The sequence below is a fragment of the Chaetodon trifascialis genome, chromosome 9 (assembly GCF_039877785.1).
Source record: "Chaetodon trifascialis isolate fChaTrf1 chromosome 9, fChaTrf1.hap1, whole genome shotgun sequence".
Taxonomy (NCBI): domain Eukaryota; kingdom Metazoa; phylum Chordata; class Actinopteri; order Chaetodontiformes; family Chaetodontidae; genus Chaetodon; species Chaetodon trifascialis.
This window is the reverse complement of record NC_092064.1, coordinates 15,439,523-15,463,648: the sequence shown is the minus strand read 5'-3', so window position 1 is coordinate 15,463,648 and position 24,126 is coordinate 15,439,523. Positions and strand designations below refer to the sequence as shown.

Sequence of the window (24,126 nt, the reverse complement as noted above, 5' to 3'; positions counted from 1 at the left end):
ACACGTATCATCACATGTGCAGAAAAACATTCAGAGCCCTATCTGCAAATCAAGCTCTCAGGAGCTCTGTTTGATAATGACTCATTCTGTCTCCTTCTTCAGGCAAGGCTGTTTGGATGCAGATAACCATAAACAAACAGGGCAGATAATTGCACATGCAGAATGAAATATGAAGAAGAATGTGCAAAGACATGTGCAGGATATGAGCAACTGCTTCAATGGATGGTTGGATGAGCACGAATTCAGGAGAGTCAGTGGACACTGCAGTTTGCCTCCTATTATCTGCCTGAGAGGAAATATCCCATCCTGTTCCAATTAATAACGAAGGACATGTTTCTCAGCGCTTATTGTGTAGTTAATGTCACATGTGTCTTTTGCTTTCTCCCAGCTCTTATTTTCTCTCCCTTGGCAGTGTTGTATGTAGCATCCACAGCGGGCAAACGCCGAAAAAGTCCAGGGAGCTCAAAATGCAGAAGTCATCTCATGAAAAATAGATCTGCTCTATAAAAAGAAGCTACAACCTATACCCTCCAGTCTGTTGTTGTGTTTTCTATAAAAATGGAAGTCATTTGAAGGAAGGAGGGTCAATTATGTTGTTGATTAGCCTTTTTCACAGATTGTGTCATGGCTGGTTCAGTGGGACAAATACAGGAATTAACGTGGTCTTTTCCCGGTTATATGTATATAATGGATAAGTTCATAATGAGAAGCATGTAAGGGTAGATAATACACAGAGACAAAAAAAAACAAAACAAAACTATCCAGTACTCTATGAAGTGGAGGGTTGTTCAGAACATGGTGTCAACAATACGAACAAGCAGAACTTGTAAAGTCATCCTATATGGTGATAATCTGGGCAGCAGCTAATTTTGAGTCAAACATATCAACTGTGTATGGGTGTTAATCTTTAAAGAGAGGAAGAAACAAATGGACAACAGAATAACTACAATACATTAATCCACAACATGAAGTCATTAAATAAACCAGTTAGTATTCTCAGTACATTATCATGAGTAATTTCACATAAGATGTGGGCGTAATTAAATCCATTAGCAATTTACCAGCATGCAATTGGTAGTAGCTCTTCCTCTGTGCACTGTGTTGGAGTTAATATGGGAGGAAACCACAGAGAAAATACTAAGTGACATTTTTGCTGCAGTTTTGCTTGGATGGGTGACGCAAATTCTACTGTGAAATAAAAATGTGAATATATAAAAATATTCCAAAACGTTAAATAAAAGTCATTCATTTGCATTGAACCAAGGGATAGTCCTGCAGTGCAATAAACATTTCCAAACCCTGCATTCCCTCTGCTACAGCAGGTGGCAGTATGTTGAACATTAGCCGTAACACCTAATGAGAGGACCTGCCAAAAGGCTTAAAGTTTGTGGAAATATCTCATCAAATGAGAGGAGGCTTTCATATACTAAATGAAGAAACGTAACGCTTTTAGTAAAACACACAGATTTTAGTGTACCACATGGAGGGAAAAGCGACATGTGACATGTATCACAGCGCCAAAGAGGATCAGAAACATGCTCCATCACTGACTGCATTTATACTATCCCTAACATGCATTTTCATAATTACCCTCTTCTACCAACTGTCTCTCTTGCCAGTAGCCTCTTTCAAAATCACAACTGAAGCATAATGTGTAAGTGATGTGTACATATCCTTCAAGTCATACATATTTAAACCAAGCGCTGAATTTATCTGCCCTTCTGTGACAGCATTTCATTTTCAACCAGTATCTGATTCTGACTGAATAAACTGTAGTCACTTAATGTAATGTAGGAACTAGGCCTCAGTCCTTGTTTCTGCTGGTATTTCAAAGCAAGTGGTTGGTCTAGTGATGATTTCAGGATTCACTGTGAGTGCCTATGTCTATGTGGGTATGTGGACAGTGGTAACAGTGGTGGGACGGCCCAGGATGGAGCGCTGGAAAACCTTATTTTCAAATCCCAATTTTGACAGACAGGGCTTATAAATTAGTCTTTTACCTCTGAATTACCTTGTTTAAGCAATTCAAGACACAGTGACTTCCTGTGTCATCATCTTTAGCCACACGGTGTCCCCAATCGTAACCAAGCTGTGTGATTGCAAAAACTACAACATAATGTTTCTTCTCTTATCAATACGAAAGAAATAATACAACTACACACAATGTTTGAAGAGGGGCACTGAAACATGATCTCATCCAGATAAGAAATAAAAAACAGTGCTAAATGGACACCCACAGCTGTGCTATCGTTCTTTTTATAACTACATTTACTGCTATCTAGTCACTATAATATATAAACAGCAATTATTCTACATTGCCAAATTCAGTCGTGTACAATCCTGTGGCCGTGTACAGCAGATAGTCAGCCTCTCTCTCCTCACTGTCTCTCTGCAGATCTAATCTCCCTCTCTCCTTCTCCCCAGGCCACTGCTCTGACGATATTACCTTCCCATATGGAGAATATTACTCTAGTATGCCATCTGTAGTATCATTCTATCATCCCCTTGAGCGTGTGGCCATTTGTTCATGTGTGTATGTGTTTGTGTGTGAGGATTAGAGCCTGTGGGAGAATGAGCAGAGAAAGAGCAGGACAAGTGTGTGTGTGTGTGTGTGTGTGTGTGTGTGTGTGTGTGTGTGTGTGTGTGTGTGTGTGTGTGTGTGTGTGTGTGTGTATTCCCATAGTTATGTCAATGAGGGCGCTGGAGGGAGAGTTTAAGTGCACGTGCATTGGTTCAGTGCAATTCACAAAAACTGCCATGATGTCTGTTCACATTCCCAGAGCGTCAAATACTGGTGCTTTGTCACGGCCCTCGGCGCCTCATACAGATGCACAAGCTATCCTTCAGCGACTGTATGAAACACACCAGCTTTTAAGCTAACTCCAAAGTAAACCCATTCATGGCAATATTAGACGCTCAGAGCGACTGCTCCGGGCGTCCAACATGTTTTGCCTTCTCATTGGACATAAACCCTGCTCTCTTGGATGAAATTTGATTGTTTGATACATCCTCTCACCCTTTCCTTTCCCCATTTGTGGACTTTCTTGCTCTTTATATTACGTCACCTTGCTCCGAGCATCTAATATTGCTGTGGGTTTACACTGGAGTTGGTTGAAAGTCCAGTGCTACAGGGTACTGTGTGCGTTTCTACAAAATGAGCTGCAGTATTTGACCCCCTGGGAATGAGACCAGGCGGATATGTCTGTAGTTGCTATAATTACAGAAAATGAATGTGTTATATCTCACAGCAGGTAGAGTATGTATGTCCTTGCTTGTCACCAAGGAGACAGATATGATTAGATAAGAATGGCAGCATATGCACACACATGTAATCTGCAATGCAGAAGAGTTGCCTTGCCTTTGTCTTAATTTCTCTCCCATCTCTCCCTCTCTCACCCCTCCCCTTCCACCTCACAGGAGGCACAAAACACATTCCTGACCCACATCTTTCCTTTCTAGTCTCACCTACTGCCTTACAAACACCAAAACCTGTCAGAGGTAATAAGAAAGAAAGAAAGAAAGAAAGAAAGAAAGAAAGAAAGAAAGAAAGAAAGAAAGAAAGAAAGAAAGAAAGAAAGAAAGGCAGCATTTAAAACACGCTGCTGTGGAAATGAGGTTGGCTGTAATGTGATGCTGCGTAGTGGCTCTTTGAGCAAAATGCTAACTACATCTTAATTTAGCAAGTTAGCATGCGAGTGGTTGCTTATTAGTACTAAAGGTGCAGTACAGCCATGGTTGATGAGAATGACATTAGTTTTGCAGGTTTTTGGTCGTACACCAAATTTTAAGCAAGTTAAAATGTTGACCTGATGATGGCGCTATGTGCAATGTTAAGGGATCACCAAAGTTATTACAGTTCATCCTCATGTGGACATGAATATCTACTAAACTGTCTGGTAATCCATCTAATAGTTGACCAGACAATTCTCTGAAAACCAAACCAAAACTACTGCGGGGATCACGAAAGTCACTGGGATACGTACATCATCTGGGAACCATGAATAACTGGACCAAATTTTGCACCAATCCATCTGGTAGGTGAACACTTGGACCTGGTGGTGGTGCCAGATGAAGGCTCAGCGTGGACCAAAGATCAACTCATATTGCCAGAAAGGAACAAAGAAAGGCTGCAGAGGTTATTTTTAAGAGAAAAATAATGGGCTTCATCTTGGCGCACAAAGCACACTCCTGCACACAGTCTTACGTGTACCTACAGCATTCTATACGTGTACAAAATGTCTCTGGATAACTATTGAAATCAGCAGTGGAGTGTTTTCCAGCTGCTCCGACAATAATAGCTGCTAATGAACAGAATTTAGCAACTTGAATTAAAATGCCGTATGCACTGCAGATGGATGGACACAACGAAGAAGTCTAGAAACACATACATATATATTTCATGATAATATGGGCACTTACAGAGACACTGCTAGATAAATATGGAACGGACAATGAGCGGTGCCCTCCACCTTGAGAAAATTAGAGAGGGAAAAAAACAACAGCAGTGGAGTCCTCCAGGCAGTCGGTGATCCCATTTAGAAGCACCCTCTGGTGACTCCTCCAACTAAAAGGGCCCCAGATGGGAGGGATTTGACCTTGTTTTGAACTTTTTCGGCACTGCCAAGAGGTAACGTGGATGCTCAGCTAGTTTATATTTCCCAACTCACCGCCGCTCTAAATGGAGTCATCACAGAGAAACAGAAGACGGTGTCACTGTGATTAGTTTTACAAGTATGTTTTTATAATTTAGGGGTCAAGAGGGAGCATACTCCACTTAGTTGTATTTAAGTTTAATTAGTTTCGCATCAAGCTTTGTCTGGGTGCTGTTTTGATTGGCCGCACAATGAGAGGAAACATAGTGGATTGTCAGTGAAATAATAAAGAGCTGTAGTGTCCTTGAGTGTTAACGCTGCAAAATGTCACAGCCTGTGGAGAAATATTTCTGAAAAGACTGAACATGATTTTAGAGAGGGTCAAAGGAGGAAGTAGGCTGATCATTAACTACAGCTTGTCTTTTTGCCTCAAATTGGTCTTGTCAAGTCTTTCAGAGACAGGTCAGCAGAAAAAAAGAAAATTCACCTCCCTGGTGTACGATAGCAGTCTAACAGTTAAAGTACTCACAAAAGTGTCATATTTATATTTTATTTATTATTTGTTACTCCTAAGAATACACACCTTGTTAATGTTGTACCTGCAAGCAGAGCAAACTGTGACAACTTATTATACTGTTTGGTAATTCAGTCGATAATAAAGCATCATATTTTACTCTATTTACATTGTCTGACAACTTTAGTTGCTTTTCAAATTACAGTTTTTCGTACTCTTCCCGTCCAGTGAAAACCACGCATCTCCAGATTTTGACTATGAATGTTTCCGATGAAACTGAAGCGTGACGTGTTCCTATACAAGGAGGAAATCTCTCGTACATCTTCAACTAAATAAACTCTTTAAAAAAAGTCAAAAGTTGACTTTTTAGACACGTGGTTTTCACAGGACAGCGATACTGTAAATATATGATGATCTTATAGGATATGATACATTGCTGTAAATTAAACTACCCAAACATTACCACAACAATAAACACCCACAGCAGTAAAACACAATAGTCACATTAATGCAGAAATTATATGAATCCATTAACATCATAATACTAAAACACTGACAGGGACCATTTGACTGCATAATGAGTACTGATAATACTTACATGCTTTTACTTTTGTAAGGTTTTGAATGCAGATGAACATTCACAGTGTGGTTATGTTACTTTTACTTTTACCCTGTGAATTCTTGCCTCCTCTGTGGTGGTTGTTTAAACTCATCATCTGGGATCAAAATGTTAAGGCAGCCGTGTTTGTGCAGTTTGCATTATATAAATATATAAGCACTTTATATTGGATTTAGTTTTTTGATATTTCTGTTCTGGAAGCTTTTAGCTTGTTCTCACTCACCTCTTGGTGTTGTATGGTTGTGACTATTTTGTTTTCATTTGAATTATTACTGTATATTATTACTGTATATACACTCACTGTATATATGTCACTAGTTATTGTTTCATATGCTGAGCCTTTCACTTTTCTGATCTTTACATTTGACTTATTGCATTTTCTGGTCTTATCAATGCTGCGATTTTAAACCGCTGTCTTTTTAAAACATTGTTATCTTTGTGTGGACATCCGAGTGACCACTTTGTGGAAGCTAATGGGAATCCAAGTGAAGAATAAAGAATAAAGATTAGAGAGGAAAAACTCCTCTGGTATTTCATTGTGGAGCAGCAAGTGGTGCCATGCAAAGCTCTGCCTCACTGCTAACTCGAAAGGAGGCTGAATGAAGAAGGTGTGGAAAAAACCTGCAGGGCTGCTGCATGGTGACAATCACACACAAGTCACAGAGAGGCAAACGTTGCTAAACAATGTTCCAGCACATACAGAGTAGTTTGTGTTTTTCATTATTATACAGGGGACTTTCTCCATGTTTCTATACTTGTGAAGATAAGAAGGCAGACACTCTGGGGTAAAAATAGAAGCAAGGGAGTATCCATCCATCACTGTGACTGTCTGAAGGGCCAGATCGATTGTGTGTGTGTGTGTGTGTGTGTGTGTGTGTGTGTGTGTGTGTGTGTGTGTGTGTGTGTGTGTGTGTGAGAGAGAGAGAGAGAGAGAGAGAGAGAGGTGTGCGCGTGCATGTTATTTGATGCACTCCACTACCTCAGCAAGAAGAGCCAGAATGTGAGTGGGCAAACCGTGATGTGACTTCTGAAACATAGACACACACATTTGTGCTCTCTCTCACACACTCACACAATCTCTCTCTCTCTCTCTCTCTCTCTCTCTCTCTCTCTCTCTCTCACACACACACACACACACACACACACACACACACACACACACACACACACACACAGACATAGACACACAGGTAAACTAGTGAGCTTAACTAGATAAATACCATTGCTGTCAGAAGGAAATTGACCTCTAAGGCCAGTAAACACACCAACAAGAACACAGCACACACAGCAGCCGTCTTTCTATCTAGCATAAAGGTTAGATGATTTGCTTCAATTGCAATGCTGTGTGTGTGCATATGAGTGTGTGTGTGTGTGTTCATATGTTCCGACCTTGCCCACCTCTTTATGTGCATCTCCCTCCATGATAATCGGCAAAGAGCGCATAATTAATTATTTTCCTCTATTTCCATGAGAGCCTTTCTCTCTCTTCATATGAACTCTGCTACTACTCTGAATGGTTTAATAGCTTTTTTGCTTCCTAGTCTGTCTCTTCCCATTTGTAAGTGTGATGAATTACCTGCTGGTTACCTAGGAATCTATTACTCCTGCTGAATACCAATGGGCCATTAGGGATGAATTGGTTCAATGCTGACACTGGATTTAAGTGTGGGAGAATCTCTATTCCAGATGAGCAAACAGGTCTTAACCAATGCAGACCAGCATGCACACACTTTTTGTATGTGCATTTCTGCGTGTGTTTGGTGGTGGTGGGGGGGGGGGGGGGGGCACACACGTGTGTGTGTGTGTGTGTGTGTGTGTGTGTGTGTGTGTATGTGTGTGTGTGTGTGTGTGTGTGTGTGTGTGTGTGTGTGTGTGTGTGTGTGTGTGTGTGTAAAGGTCATGCCTCTCATCTCTAAGTGAGCCTCGGTGAGAAGGACTGAGTGGCAGCACTCATCAATATTAACTAATGCCCTTCCTTTCATCCACATCATAAATCCATGGAAACAAACACACATATGAGAGAGAGAGAGAGAGAGAGAGAGAGAGAGAGAGAGAGAGAGAGAGAGAAAAGAGAGAGAGAGAGAGAGTGTGTGTGTGTGTGTGTGTGACAGAGAGAGAGAGAGAGAGAGAGAGAGAGAGAGAGAGAGAGAGAGAGAGAGAGAGAGAGAGAGAAAGAAAGAGTGCAAGAGAGAAAGAGAAACTTAGACTTCATGGTAAGTCTGTGTCCAAATCGACAGTACAGTGGAAAAACAGTGCTATTCAAATAGATACCATTTACTGAAATGATATTTACTGAGAGCTCCAGTTTGTGGCAAGGATGGAAAAATAAAGTGCACTGGAGAGATAAGGGAGAGAGAAAGAGAGAGAGTGAAATCAAACACAGGGACAGATAAATACCGCAGGTGACAGATGTGGTGACGTAGGTGTAGGTACAGCGTGTGCTTCAGCAGCAGTTGTGTCAGTTAGAGTTTAAAGAAACCCACTATGCACACATCACAGCTTTTGTCCCACACCAAACACCACTTAACAGCTAATGAGTAATGAGACTGAGAGCCATGACAGACAGAGGTGGGTGTGCGAGAGACACAGAGAGGGAGGAAATACTGTAAGTATGGTGAAAACAATGGATAAACGGTGACTCAAGGAAACGGAAGGTGAAAAATAAAGAAAGGAGCCGAAAACTGAGACAACAGAAAAGCACCATGTTTGTGATTATGCATGAGTGCATGCTTGTTCTTATAAGTGTAAAAAAAAACAAAAAAACAGAGAGGAATGAAAAAGAAAGAGAAGGAGAAGAAAGACTGGGAGAGGAAATCCTTTGATCAGAACATGAAAACAACAGCGGCTAAGCCGAGAGAGTGAGGAATAACAAAAAGACGTCACAGACAATTACTGCGTACATGGCTTCATTCAGCATAAACACCCCTGTGTTTTGCTAAGGCGATGGGTAACACTTAAAATCCGCTGTCATCTCTTCTCATGCTTTTCATCTTCCAAACGCCAGAGCGTGAAAAACAAACACAGAGGAAACAGACATTGTTTTCTGTTTACAGCAGAGCTATCATGCCCAGTGGGGATATAGAGGTCTTAATGAAACACATTAGACAGACAGGGGCAGTCCAGGCTCTTAAGGTGTGTGTGTGTGTGTGTGTGTGTGTGTGTGTGTGTGTGTGTGTGTGTGTGTGTGTGTGTGTGTGTGGGTCAGCGTGTGGGTTAAAGAGATGCAGTCTGCCTTTAGTCCCAGTGATGTCAGATTACCTGGAGGGAACGTGGCTTTTCACTGAAACATACTGCATGGTCTAATAATATTATTCACTGTTCATTACTACCGAGGCTTGAACAAACAGGCGAGAGTATACGGCGCTGACCTCAAATTCATATCCACAGGGAAAACAGAATGGGAAAAAAAAACACCCCAACCTTCAGATTGATGCTCCCCGCAGCAAGTTGATTAAATATCCTTCTGATTGTTACTTTAGCATCACTTGGCTGAACCAGACAAAACACTGCAGCATGTTGTGGGAGGATTTTACTCAACCAGCTTCAGGCTTGGTAGTCTGTAAAACCTGCAACAAGACTGTCTCACTCTGCCTCATCTTGCCTCAAGGAGCTGCAGACCCACAAAAAAGGAATTTCATTAATATGACTTTCAGTGCAGCTTTGGTGTCAGTATGATGCCCAAACGCTGCTTCATTTGCTTTTTTTCACCTGAATAACTAAAACTGGTCGTGCACCAACTGTCACATGTACAGTCCATGAACATCAGTGCAAAATGTTGATCTTTAATCCAAAAATGATTCTGACATTATTGGTCTTATTTAAAACTCATTCACATTTTAGCACCACAGCTGCCTCTGCCGGCCTGAGCACACACTCACAGTTCTGTTTCACAGCCTCTCCTCTTTAATATCACAAAAATGATAGTCCTAGTACACACAGCCAGCTCTCAACACTGTCAGACATGCTCAGTGGCATGTTCAAAGACATGTTAAGAGACATTCATGATCGTATTGTCAGGCTGAACAACTTGACTGTAATGTTCATAGTGTAACCGAACACACCCCTCGTCAAACTGTTACTGTGAATCAGGAAGTGGGTAGAAAATGGATTGATCTCTCTGAATGGAGATTAGTGCATTATTTTTGTTTGGTTGAATTTTAGAGTGAAAAAAAGGAAAACAGTGCCATGCAAAAGTTTGGGCAGCCCAAGAGATTTGAACTCTCACATAACTTTCACCAACGTCTCTGACTTTAATTAGCTTGACAGTGAGATGGCTTGTTCACAATGTTCACAGTGTTGTTGTTCTTTACGGATTCCTGACTCCTCAAACTTTGTCTCAACAATCAGCAGCCATGGCCTCCTCTAAGCAGCTGGCTGGCACTCTTTAAAATAATTGATGCCCACGAAGCAGGAGAAGGCTAAAAAAGATAGCAAAGTGTTTTCAGGTGGCCGTTTCCTCAGTTTGTAATGTAATTAAGAAATATCAGTAAAAAGGAACAGTGGAGGTCAAGCTGAGGTCTAGAAAGCCAAGAAAACTTTCAGCAAGAATTGCTCGTAGGATTGCTAGAAAGACAAATCAAACCCCCTGTCTGACTGCAAAACACCTTCATGAAGATCCAGCAGACTGTGGGGTGGTGGTGCACTGTTCTACTGTGCAGCAACACCAGCACAAATATGAGCTCCACCAAATGAAAACTCTCCTATGTCGTCACCCCAAAATCCAGCGTCAGACTTTTGTAAAGGAACTTCTAAACAAGCCTGATGCATTTGGGAAACAAGTTCTGTGGAGTTAAAACAGGACTGTTGGCCACAGTGAACAAAGGCATGTTTGGACAAAAGGGGATGCAGAATTTCATTTAGGAACACTTCTCCAACTGTTTGGCATGGGGGAGGATCGATCATGCTTTGGGAACATTTCACTGGTAAGAAGAATTGATTCATGTAAATATCAGCAACTGCTGGAGTTAAGCATCACACCGTCTGTAAAGAAGCTGACGATGAAAAGAGGATGGTGTCTACATCAGGGTGATGAGCCTAAAGACACCTCAGCTGAAGCTAAGGGTGCTGCAGTGGCCTCACAGTCCCCGGATCCAAGCATCATCAAAAATCTGTGGATAGACCTCAAAAGCGCAGTGCATGCAAGGCTGCCCGAGAATCTCACAGAACTAAAAGCCTTTTGAAAAAAAAAAATCAAGCAAACAAGAGCTGAAAGAATCCTAGCTGCCTACAAAATGCTTTTACAAGCTGTGATACTTGCCAAAGGGATGTTACAAAGTACTGACCATGCAGGGTGCCCAATCATTTGCTTCAGGCCATTTTTCATTTTTTAAAAATTTTCTAACTATAAAAGATGGAAATAAATGCCGTAATCTCGCTTGAAATGTTAAAGAAAAGTGTCATCTTTAACTTCATGCTGTTTGGAAATCAGGTCATGTTTTACTCGCTTAGCTATTCACAGTAAAATAAATTCAGAATTTCAGATTGCCAAAGTTTACCCGACAGTCACAGAAAATTGCACATGATCATGTTTCTTCTTCACTTTCTTTGCACTGTATCAGAGCTGTATTAAGTTACATTTACAGCAAATGGAACATCCTGTTGCTGCTTCACATTAAAAGCACTAAACAGGTGAAACACAGAGTGGCTTTTGTTGTGGAGCAGCCACAGGATTTACAATGTATTTGTTACTAGTGTTAACCTGATTTGACCTAATCAACCAGTACTGAAATATTAAGGATTACAACTTCAAGATGGAGAACACTTGTAACAAGTTTCAGAAAGGACCGCATGTTTATTGCACCATTGGCAAAATAATAATAAAAAAATTACTAAAAATACAGTTTGTCTTAACTGTTGATAAATATTGAGTCTAATGCAGCCGCTGCATCATAGTCTTAAAGTCTATCTGTGAAGGAAAAAACATCTACTGCCGTTAACAAAAAAAACCCTCACACCTTTGTTAGTGCAATGAGATGTCAGTTTTACTCTCTGGCTGTGGCTTTTTTAATGAAACAAGTGAGACACACTGAGCACCAGTCTGTTTTATTGTTCCACTAAATGAAATCAGATTACCTGGAGCAAATGCGCAGATGCATTGCGACATGCTGTATGGTCTGATAATATTGCTTGCTGTTAGGCCATTACTGCTGAGGCTAGAATAAAATGATGCAACAGAGCGATTCTCCAGGGAGCACTTACAGCACACCACATGAGCCACCATGCAGGTATGTAAACACACACACACACACACACACACACACACACACACACACACACACACACACACACACACACACACACACACACACAGAATACTGCTCAGCATTTGGTAGTTATTGGTGATTAAAGTAAAAATTTTTAAATGTGAAAACTGACACTGCGGTGAAATCATGTGTGCACAAACAGATGTGAAGGCACAGTGAGTGTGTTTTAAACTGTCTCACCTACACAAAACACACCAGCAAGACGGTAAAAATCATCTGCATGATGACTGAGCCAGCAAAGCCAACAGTCTGATTTGACATTACACTTCATGCATACTGCCTGGACAATTTTATTGACCTTGTTTCAAATGAAGGGTTGCAAGCTCTTTGACCACAGCGCTGCTGAAATACACCGAAAATATCAATCAAGACCTCAAAATGCATCAGCATTCACAAATTGGATTCACTAATACGGTTAAGATATACACTACGTGCATTACAGGATGTTCCACAGTAGCACACACCCATAATTTATAATACAGCAGCAGGGAATGAAACACAATCAGATTTTCCCTTGACAGCTTCACCTTGCTACTCCTGAAACTGCATTACTATGTGCTTTTTATTTTAAATTTGGGAAAATACTGAAAAGCAATAGCTGTGTCAGTTTTAATAATACAAAAAGTCTCTAGTCTTTGGAGGATTCGTGAAGCAGTTCAGCATGAAAACAACACCTTAATATGTGGAAAATTAGAGATAACAGACCTGAAATCAAAATTAGTCTGAAACATTTTCATCTTGCATTATTTGATCAAACGTGGCCTGCTTCTGCAATGTTTGGACAGCACAGACATTTGCTTTACCTACATATTCAAACAACAGCTAACCACCTGTGTGAGTGTGTGGGACAGAAAACTTCAAAACTCACAAGGAATCCCAGAAAATTTTCTTATTTCTCTCCATCATCTTCCATTTTTGCTTTTCTTGTCTCAGCAGCTCTTGCTAAATCATAACACGATCCTCTGGTTATATAAATGCTTATAAGCGAAAACACTGTTGTGAAAATGACCCCAGATGTCTGGGGAAAATGGTGGTTTTCAAACCGCTAGCTAATGCAAATATATGCACATACTCCTACGGTATGTGATAATGTCTGCTAAATTTACTTGAGTGGATGGAATATGAGCCATCTAAATGAAGATGCAGCTTTGAACCTCTTGATCAGTGGAGCTACCATCTGTAAAGCTTGCAGGCTGAGAACTCCTGACATCACGGAAGGCACAGAAAAATAAGTGAGCTGCAATGCATCTGTGCATGTTTCGCTCCTCTTTACTACTGTTTCATTATCACTGTTCCAGTAACTAAAACTGACTTTAACTCAGGACTAAATAGGAACATATAAAGTATTCCAATTATGCAGTTATTACTAACTGGAGAACAACAAAATAATGCTCCAGTAAAGGCACCTGTAAATGGGAGAAGTTAGAATTAAATCAAGCCATTATTGCCATGCTATTAGCACTGAACCTCATAATGTGTCTTGATGCCAGGAAAAGCATTTAGGGGCCGTCACAGTCATCCAGCGCTTTCACTCTGCCAGTGACATGAATAAACCAAGGCTTGCTGCAAAATAAATCTCCTTGCCTTGCCAGCGTTTCAGATATCTTTTCACTCTATTTCCCCCAGTGAGGCCATTAAGAAGACGTATAACCATGCAAAACGTCACCAATAAAGATGATGGTACAGTGCTCTTATTGAGCATCTCAAATCATCTACAAGATGACCGAGCCATTTAATGAAGGAAGTGAGCAGGGAAAATGCACGGAGAAATGACGTACACGAGGAAGCTGGAACTATACAGACAGGTCGGCAAATCGATGCATATATGTGTCAGACAGAGAGACTGTAAAAAATTGTGTTTGTGTGTGTGGGTGGGTGTTGTGAGTTGTAGCCGAGCGTTCCAGGAATCTGTTTAATGAAAGCTCCAAACCTGGACATGAATGTGATACACTGACGAACTCCCTGAAAGTGCGCGCTTGTGTATGTGTGTTTTAATGGTCATCACTCTATTAACACCCTATCAATTAACAACTAAATCACCACAGAAGCAGTCATTTCCCTGTCAACAGGGGAATAAAGACGTGTAAGGGTGTGTTTCCAGCTGGCATCTTTAATGAGCGGGAAGGTGCTAAGACGCGCTGGAAACGAGCCCCTGGAAGAAAAAAATGGCACTAAGAGACGTTGAGAACACACCAACCTCGAAATGTGACTCATTACTTTGTGGAGAGCAGCTGAAATGTTTTGCTAGGTGGAGCTTTTAGAATTACACTGGAAATCTATAATTGTTTGACTGTATAAATTTCTAAGAATCTTACAAGTAATATGTTTCTGAAGTTGGATTTATAGTGGATGAGCATCCCACAGCGCGTCTCATCCATTCACATAAAGCAGCGATCGGTGTGAGCAGCATGTTGTGGTGGAGACGGCTCTGCTTGATGTGTGTTACAGTTAATGAGTCTTCAACTTTCTTAATGTCGTCAGAAACTTGCAGGACTAAATACAAGCTGACCGGTCACCGTTCTTGCAGTCCCCATGCGACGTCTCCATGGCTGTCATGGCTCTGATGTGTATGTGCATAAACACCCTGAACACACCATGCACAAAGCTTCAGCAGATCATGACCTGTTTCACTCCCATGTTTACAGATATGCCATCAAGCTTTTAGCAACGAAATGCTGTGGCAGCAGGTTAAAGTTTGGTGCTTTGTTTTTCCTAGGGCTGTAGTCAACCAAAGAAAATTGACTAAAATTCTACCGACTCTTCAACCAATTGATTCATCAGTGGGCTAAAAAAAACCATACTTTATCTCTGGATAACTAAAGGGCTACAGTAGTGAGTGCATTATACCACTGTAGCTGTAACAACGGGATGAGTCTGCAGTTATACTGCAAACGAAACAATTAGGCTATTTATTAGAGCAAACATTGAAATATGACAACTCTGATATGCCCTCACACTCAAAGCCCCAAAGCATTAAACAAAGATGCTGACAATGCATCTTCAAGCAGACAAACTGGAAAAAAAGAACTTTCCCACCACTTTTAGACACAAATACCACTCAAAAATAAAACACATCAGGTCTCACCCTGCAACCTACGTTTGCATTCCACAGCCAAGTGAGCAATAACAAATATGTAATGTCGGGTTGGACTTTCAAAATGAAACTCGCTGAGAAACATTTCAGGTGATGGACGCAGTTGGTTAGGTTTAAGAAAAGATCATGACTGCTTGGCTCCGGCATCATCGCCCCCTGCTAGTACTTCACCTTTATACACACGTACTTTTCACGCCTCGGTAATGGACAACGTGACACTGACGCGCTGTCCTCTAGTGGATCGGCAGGTCTATCACACGCTTTGATGTGATACTGGTCTTACCAGAAGGTGTCTGCCTTCTTTTTAATGACATACTGTTATCCTTTGACTGTACACGGCAGAGTTTGTGAGACTGACTCACAGTGATTACACCCAATTACACCTTATCAGCAGTGTTTTGATGTGACCCAGGTCGGGGTCCTGAAGTCTGTGAAGATCGTAAATTTATTTTGAGGAGAGTGCCAACAGCCAGCATGAGAGCCAAGGTTAGACTGAGGTGAAGTGTTAATATTTCATTAGAATATTACATTAATGCAAACGTTCGTTTGTCGTGTGTGTAAGTCTAACTACCATTCATAATTCAGAGGCCTAATTAATTTTATTTTGTCCTTAACTCCTAATCACAATAACAAAAGAAGGCTGGCACCTCAAGAAGAGTCTGACTGCGACAGTTTGACTCGGTCAGACTGCAAAGATAATCAGGTGCAGCCTGCATGTAAATGCAATCTGTGGCTGTCAATAATACATAAACAGAATTGATTTGTGAATGATTCACGATAGGCACAATCTACTGTATATTAACTCTAGATGACAATGAGGATATGCATCACCGCAGTAAGCAACCACTAAAACCAACACACCACACCACACATCATCATCATTATCCTTACTATAGTACAGTACAGTAGATGCAGAGGAGAATACACCAGAATTATTTATCTTTGTCTTAGTTTTGGACATGAAATGGCTTAAAATAGAAGTATTATCCCACATATCAAGAATCACATTTACAGCCATGACAGCACATCATTGTGCCTCTCAGCTCTGGCACCATAAACCAGCCATAACCACCTCTTTGTTACAAATCCTTTCCTCTCCATTTCGTTCTCCTCCGTCCCTAATTCACCTTATCACTTTCTGTCTATCTTCATCATGCTCTGTCTCAGTGGCTTTTTTTTAGGGCACACACAGTCACATTCATACGTGTCCGTGCACCTCAGTGACACACAGGTTTGCACACATGCATTTGACAAGGACAGAAATGCCACCACACACACACACACACACACACACACACACACACACACACACACACACACACACACTGCAGATTTTGGTCATGCTAATCCATGTGCATTATTTTCTATAAGCCGGTGAATAGAGATGCAGTGACAAGCCCAGTGGAATAGTGTGCTCCTCTGGCTGTGGCACATCAAAAAGACACACACACATTCACACACACACACACACGCAAACACAGCAAGGAGAAAGTGAGACATAAATACACACCTACACAGATGTCTATATAGTACAAAAGAGAGACACACGGGCATGCATGTACACGCAGGAGACAACAAAGAAAGACTGACAGCAGCAGAGAATATATGGAGGTGTGACCCTGGGATAAGGAAATGGGTTGTATTCCTTGGTGAATGGGGAAAACAATGGGGACCAGGGATTTTTCTGATCCTTTAACGCTTCCTGAATACTAGAATAGAGAGGAACCAGCCAAGGTCAGAGGCAGAATTCCCTATTCTAATGCCGAGCGTTGCTCACCACCCTGAGCAAGAGTCAGGGATTAATTTAGAGATCCATTCACCACGCCTGTGCGGAGGGGAGCGACGGCAAAAAATGATGAAGAACAGAGAAGCAGAGGAGGAGAGAGACAGAATCTGGGGAGATGGGGGAGACAAGAGGGAGAGTGACAGAGAAGAATGAGTGATGGAATAAGTGAGAAAGCAAGTGGGCAAGAAAGTGAGACGGAAAGAGGGACAGGGAAAGAGAGAGGTTGGTGGTTACGCTTGTTATGTGTAGCCTGCGGAGTGAGAGCAGACGGTTCACATAGAAGAGCTTCATTTTCCAAACACTCCTCCTCTTATGGCCCAATGCCTGCAAGTGTAAGTGTAAGAGTGTGTGTGTGTGTGTGTGTGTGTGTGTGTGTGTGTGTGTGTGTGTGTGTGTGTGTGTGTGTGTGTGTGTGCGCGTGTACACCTATCAGAGAAAGGTAGACAGACAGAGAGACCAGCTCTGGAGAGGGAAATGGGAAGAGAGAAACAGGAAATGGAAGAGGACAAACAGCAAGAGTTTTGGTAACTGAACAGAAATGCAGATAAAGGAAATCTTGAAGAGGAGAGAGGATAAATATATATCTGTGTATAAAGTTGCATGAAACGACCAAAACCAACAATTACATTAATCGGTTTCTCAAAACTGTGCGACTTCCCTCTCGTGTCCGTGTCTCTGAGCCCCGAGTCCATTCATTTCAACAGATAACATGAAATTTTAAATCTGGATCATGAATAAGTTAAATTTTTAAATATGCTGCTTAATTTCCTCAAACAGTGGGTTACTGCGGCTTTTAGCTAACTTTACTCAAACAGGAATGAACTGTCCATTGGTTTGGGACTTTATCAGCCACAGATGATTACACATTTGGTGTATTAGTGAGGACGGTGAATATTAGGAGAGTGTATGTTGAAAGTACGGTGGCCATGTTCATACAGTGAAGGAAGAGCCAGTGAAGCAGTGTGCCACGTTGGTATGCATATAAGGATGCACTGCTAGGACATCAGATACAGACATCAATGGTGTCTGTAAACAATGAATCCTGCTGGTGGTCCCCTGACTGTCCCTTTAACAATTGGATGGATTGTATTAACTTTGGTGCTCTGTTTGCAAAGTTTGTCTTGTAAGTCTTTTTAATGAGTTTTGGATGAATGGAAGTTCTTGGATGTATTGGCAAAAATGAAAAAAATTGTTGTCCAATTTTCTTTTTCCTGACATAGATTGAAAAAATTCCACAGTATCTGATAGCATTATAACTGCACCATTCAACACTCTAGATGTCTTGTGCATTATTTTACACACATTACCCTAAATTTTAAGCAGACACGTGATATCTACCTTGAGATAAAGTTCTCTGGGTTTTAACGTTTGGCTGCACAGCATGAATTTGTTATGACTAAACCGCCGGCAGGTCATTGGGGTTTAAGTGGATATAGTAGAAATAGGAGTGAGAGCACAAAGAGAGAGCGAGGTTTCTGGCGCCCACTGTAACGTATCTCGGTCGGTCAGGCTTCGGTGCATGCAGACACATTGTAAAACACCTGTTGGATTGTTTGGCACATCCACATCTGATTGTGCCCAATCCCTCCCCCCTCCGCACACCCCTTTACTCATTACGAATATAATTCACACTCCTCCCCTTACATTATAAGAAAGCCACCTGATGTGTATTCAGCGTCTTCCCACTCACACATCTGAAAAGAGAACATTAATGGATGCAGCATGTGATGTTGTTTGTGGGTGGGTGGTAGCAGATGGACTATTAATTTTCCAATCATTGTAGGTTGTGTTCATTCATGTGGGGGGCAGGAGGTAAGAAATTGCTTTATAAAGTTTTGATTTATGATTCTATGTGACTTGCTTTGGCTGCAGTTAAATCCTATAGTAATATCTTCCAGGGATATAAAATGTCTAAACTTATTTTACTCATGCGTAACACAACACGAATCAATTGCTAGATGATATTCAAGATCTTTCCGGCTTTGAAGCACTCTTCCGAGAGTCATTTATTGCCATTCACAGTACCCTTGTTTGACAATGGAGCAGCTTGTGCGAGCTTTCATTTACAACCTGGAGATGCTTAAAGAAACCTGTTAAACATGGCGATAAAATATCATGCGGACACGGACGTTACTGTTGTATTGGTCTGTATTGATTTTATTTTTCCAGCCTATAGTTAACAGCCCCAGCGGCCAATTTGTTAAAGCTTAATGAGACAAGCAGGTAAAAGATTACGGAACAATCACTTGAGAATTTCCTTAAAATAAGATGGATGCACCACATGAGTGTGTTAATGAGGGGATATGATATGATACCCTTGAGGGAAACTGAGCAGGTGAGGACCATCCAAAAAGCTGTGAACACCCTCACATTTTACAGCAAGGGAGATAGATTTTCATATTATTGTGCTGTTCTCCTCAATCAACATAACCACCACACACTGCTCAGCCCCACCACTCTAATTTTCTATTTTGTTTTGTATCAAAGTGCACAAGCAAATAATCTAAACTTATTCAAAAGCTAAATGGCATTGTTCAAAGTAATAATATAACTGCTGTCCCCTCTCATGCACTGACATGAATAGATCTCAACAGGAGGCAGATGAGCAAGAGAATTACACAACGGGTATCCTTTAGAGATTGTTCCCATCTAAGAGGGGCAAACACAAGCACCCATCTAACAATATCAAAGGCATTTAGATCAGTGTGGCATAAATCAGTGTCACTCAGCAGAAAGCAAATAACCAAACTCCTTAAATCATGCGAATACATGCAGACAGCCAAAGCAAACCTCCCCAAGCAAGAAGCTAGAGTCAGCAAATCCACCAGGTGAGGACATCCCACAGATCTGACAGAAGAAACACTAACAATGACAATAATCTGTTTGTTGATGGCGAAATATGATCAGATCAATTCCGAACAAAGACGTTTTAATGGCTAACCCTGGCTTTATAGTTCACATCGTGTAAAATGGCCAAAACCAGAGAATCCGTCTCAAAAGTCTTTGAAAGGTTTTGAAAAACTGTGAACAGTGTTTGCGTGACATGACATCTGAACAGTCTTATTTTTCTGAAAAACAAGATTTTTAGCCAATTGGAATTCTTATCATGATAACATTTGAAACATTCAAGACACACAGAGACACCTGAAACATGCTGAGCAGCTCTGAGGTGTCTGCAACTGTTGGCTGCCCACACAGCCCTGTTAACACTGACTTGCCTGTACGAACATCACAAACACTCTCTCACAAGCTTCCAGGTCAAGAGGGCGTGTGGAGCATTGGATCTCACCTCCAAGCGAATGGACAGGGTTGGTGAAAGATTCACTATCATCCTTCAACGCACCAACGCACCAACACAAAGGACCCACTTTCACCACTGTCAGCAACTGTTCAATAACTCACTTTATAGCTCCAATAAGCTGTAACTGTGATGGGTAATATTACCATTTTGAAGATGGGATGGTGCCAAGTGGGAATAGATATGAATAACATAGAGAGGAGGAAAAGTATGATTAAAAACAGTGGTGGCCATAGTTGTTAGCAAATGAACCACTTTCATTGCCTTGCAGTAAGACTTTTTTGATTTAGGACCATCAAAATGTACATCAGTGTTTAAAAACAACATTTCAAAGTGGCAATTCGCTGCACGACTGTTGCACAAAGAGCCAGCTTTTAAACCACATCCACCAAAGACCACTCAGCCACTGCATTGTGCATGACAAACATAATGGAGTTGCAGTCTGATCCTTTAAAGAACTTGAGTGCTTAATTAAACCCATCTTGAACCAACAGTATGGTGAAGAGATAGAGACTGGAAAACAAAAATGGAGAGAGCACGAAATCAAGGAAGTCAGAGAGAGATGGAGAGAAAGAAAGGGTGAAATACTTGCTTGTATTTGTTGCAGCCTTATTTCAAGTCACGCACATTTAAATACTTACATGCATTGGTGACGGCGAAGCTGTTGGCGGTCTCTATGTTGTCGACATGTGGGACCAGGTTAAAGGGAGCTTCCGTGGCATTAGGGCTGGTGTTGTGAAGGAAGATAGCTAGTCGAAACGCTGTATACTCCTGATCAGTATTCCTAATGAACAACCCACCTGGACGGAGCGACAAAGAGGGAGGGCAAAGATGGGAGAGGACCACGGGGGAGGGGGGAGTGAGTTATTGTAAGGTGGAGAGGGGTGGGATGGGAGCACGGTGAGAGAGGGAGAGAGACAGAAGGAGCGTAATGTGGGAAGGAAAGATGGATAGGGAGGGAGGGCAGAGAACACAAAGGAGGGGGAGAGAGAGAAGAAAGTCAAGATCTTCATTAGCTTTTTAACAAAAGGCGATTTGTCTTTCAGCACATCCTCACTCACAAACACACGGAAACATGAGTGAAAACACACTTCTGATACCCACACTGCACATTTCATTGATGAAATCAGAGAAAGACAGAGAGGGACAGAGGGGAGGAGAAGAAAAGAGAGACAGCTAAGCTGACAGGAAGGCAGTCAAAGAGGTAATGAGTTGGAGAGGACATAAAAGAAAACCAGATCAGAAAGTGTCAGCTAAATAAAGGAGGAGCACAGGCCACGCAAAAAGAGAGGGAGGGGGGAGGCAAGTGCTAAATATCAGTTGGCCTTAAAAAATGAGAGTATCCCTCGATGGTGACCATTCTGACAAAATGAAGAATTACAGGGCAGAGGAGAGATGATGAGAAACGATGAAGCTGACAGTAGAGTCCGGAAGAGTAGAAACAGGGAGAGGAAGAACACGTGCAAATATGTGGGAGAGAGAGTGAGATAAGGGTTGTCCTCTCAATCTAATATTTTCATTCCTGAATGGGACTTGTTGTTTGTGCGTAATGCTGTGGCTATCACTGATATAAATGGGCTTGCTATGCTAATTCTAGAGATAATTTCTAAATTGCTTCACACAGTAGGTTAAACTGAAATGAAACTGATGTGACTGAAGTTAAAACTGAGTCTGACTCAGTTCAGCTGTATTGGATTATACCAGCAGACTGTGCAGCCTCGACATCGCGTCGGGAGAGAGGGAGAAAAGGGAGGGAGGGTGAAAAGATGACAAGGGAGGAGTCGGGAGGCAGAGCATATTGAACGAAGCAATCGTCACTACATAACATGTCACTTATGCGTTTGTCTGTGTCTGATTTGTGCTAAAAGTTTGCGTTATCTTCCCTTTTTCCTTGATCTGTGTTTCTCTGAATTTCTCATTATGCCCCACAGCAGAGCAGCAACCAAAGCCAGATAAAGACATCACATCTTGAGTATATGTGGGTAATGTGCAAAGCTGCATTAACAGTATGATTCATTTGGTTTAATTTACATTAAACTCTCCTGTGTGGTCTCTGCTTTAGGGCACACACACATACTCTTACACACGCACTTTCAACCAGATAAGGAGTCTAAATATGTCCCAACATGGCTCGTTATTGCAGTTCCTCGAAGAAATTTCACAAAGATTCTCCTCTGTGTCTGTCTCTGCTACACAAACGCAAAAAGAAACTGTGTGTGCTTCCGTTGACATTTGTGTGCAATGCAGAGAAATGCAAATGGATCCTCAAGTGAACTGGAGAGCCCAGTGAATGATCCAGTATGTACATTTGAGTGTTTAAGGAGGATGGTCAGTGGGAGAGAAGGAAGGAGTGCATGTGTGTGCAGTCGCACCATCACATATGCTTCATATGGCATGTACGTGGATGCACATGCATATTTGCAGCTGTGTGCACAGCAAACAGTATGTGTGCAATTTTATGACTGCAAATGCGTACTGTGCACGTGCACATGTATGTTTGAAAACCTGTGCAAATATGTGTGTGTGTGCCAAGCAGAAAATATTTAGCGTATTAAGTTTATTGGCAGATGTAGGGAGACAGAGTCAAAGAGCCGAATCTCATTATAGGACCTCCCAGCTGCCCCCCACAAGGAGTGATGCAGTGCATTCATTATCACACACATGCCTGACGGAATGTGTGTATGTGCATGTGTGTGCGCAAGAGAGAGAGACAGGAGGGATTCCGTGCATGTGTTTTCCATATGCACTGAGCAAACCAATGACGATCCAGATCTAGATAACTTTATCTACGATCTTAAAGGCAGGCAGGGTGAAAGGCAGGCTTCTCCTGCACTGACAGGAGGGTAAGTGGGGGAGAGAGAGAGAGAGAGAGAGAGAGAGAGAGAGAGAGAGAGAGAGAGAGAGAGAGAGAGAGAGAGAGAGACAGAGAATACTGCAGTGTCTAAACAGTCAAGACTAGAAGGGAACAAAGCTTGCTGAAACATTCATGAGCCCAGAACAGCCTTTAAAATACACACAAATACAGTAAAAGGATAGAGTGAAAGAGTTAGTGTGCATTTATAAACCATATAAGTCACAGCAGAGAAGACGCACCAATCTCCCCTTAACGCAGAATACCTTGGATAAAAACCAACAAGGAGAAGATGCGCCAGAAAGAAATCTGTTTCTATACTTTCATGATCTCTTGCTTCATCATTCCTGCGTGAATTTCGAGAGTTTTTACAGGGATTTTGTGTTTTGAGGGTCCCGGTGCGCCCCCCTTTTCTCGGTGACTGCTGTCCGCTTAAATCCACTAATATTCAGTGTAGTGTGTCAGATCTGTGTGGCCGTGCGTAAAATCAGCAAACCTCCAACTCACCTATCTGCACTGAACTAGGGAAAGCCCCCGTCGCCAGCCCCCAAAGGGCGGAATACACCCCGAGAAAGTGCCAAGAAAAAATAATAATCCTCATTTTTCTTCCCTTCAATCCCTTCAGAAACTGTTGAGAGACATCGAGAGCGAGAAAGGGGAGATGCGAGAGAAAGAGAGGAAAAAAGGCGTCAGAAAAAAGGGGAAAAAGAAGAAAGATGACAGAGGGTTTTTTGTCCAGCACTATTCCTACTCCATGGTGGGCTCGTTCGCTTCTTCCCCTGCAGTGTCCGCTCGTGAGAGAGCTGTGTGTCCGGTGCACATGTGAAGACGGGGAGAGAGGAAGAGTGGGGAAACTCGCTGGAATGATTGGCGAGCTGGGAGAACAGTCTGCATGGAGGAACTGGACATGCGCGCCCCGTCTCTCTCTCTCTCTCTCTCTCTCTCTCTCTCTCTCTCTCCCTTTCCTCCTCTCCATCTCGCACTTATCCCTTCCCAGTCTGCCGTCATTAACTTGCTGTAACACTGAATCTTATAGCTGTAGCCTATTGATAAGGCTTGCTTGGGGTTCATGTTGGGGGAAAAAAATAAAAGAAAATAAAAGAAATCCG

General features: G+C 41.8%; 1 protein-coding gene across 7 annotated transcripts in view; it reads right to left on the bottom strand.

Moving 5' to 3' along the window:
* gria4a (glutamate receptor, ionotropic, AMPA 4a) overlaps window positions 1-23,896 on the bottom strand; it is a 103,530-nt gene extending 79,634 nt beyond the window's left edge. For 5 of the 7 annotated variants that reach the window (XM_070969807.1, XM_070969804.1, XM_070969805.1 and 2 more), the window contains exons 1-2: window positions 23,525-23,876; window positions 20,808-20,966 (exon numbers count right to left, since the gene is read on the bottom strand). In XM_070969807.1, coding sequence (XP_070825908.1) covers window positions 20,808-20,966; window positions 23,525-23,618 — 253 coding nt within the window. In that variant the 5' untranslated portion in view covers window positions 23,619-23,876. Of the gene's footprint in view, window positions 1-20,807; window positions 20,967-23,524 lie in introns of all 7 variants that reach the window. The other 2 variants (XM_070969806.1, XM_070969808.1) reach the window with 2 other exon arrangements.
* Window positions 23,897-24,126: the final 230 nt, after the last annotated feature.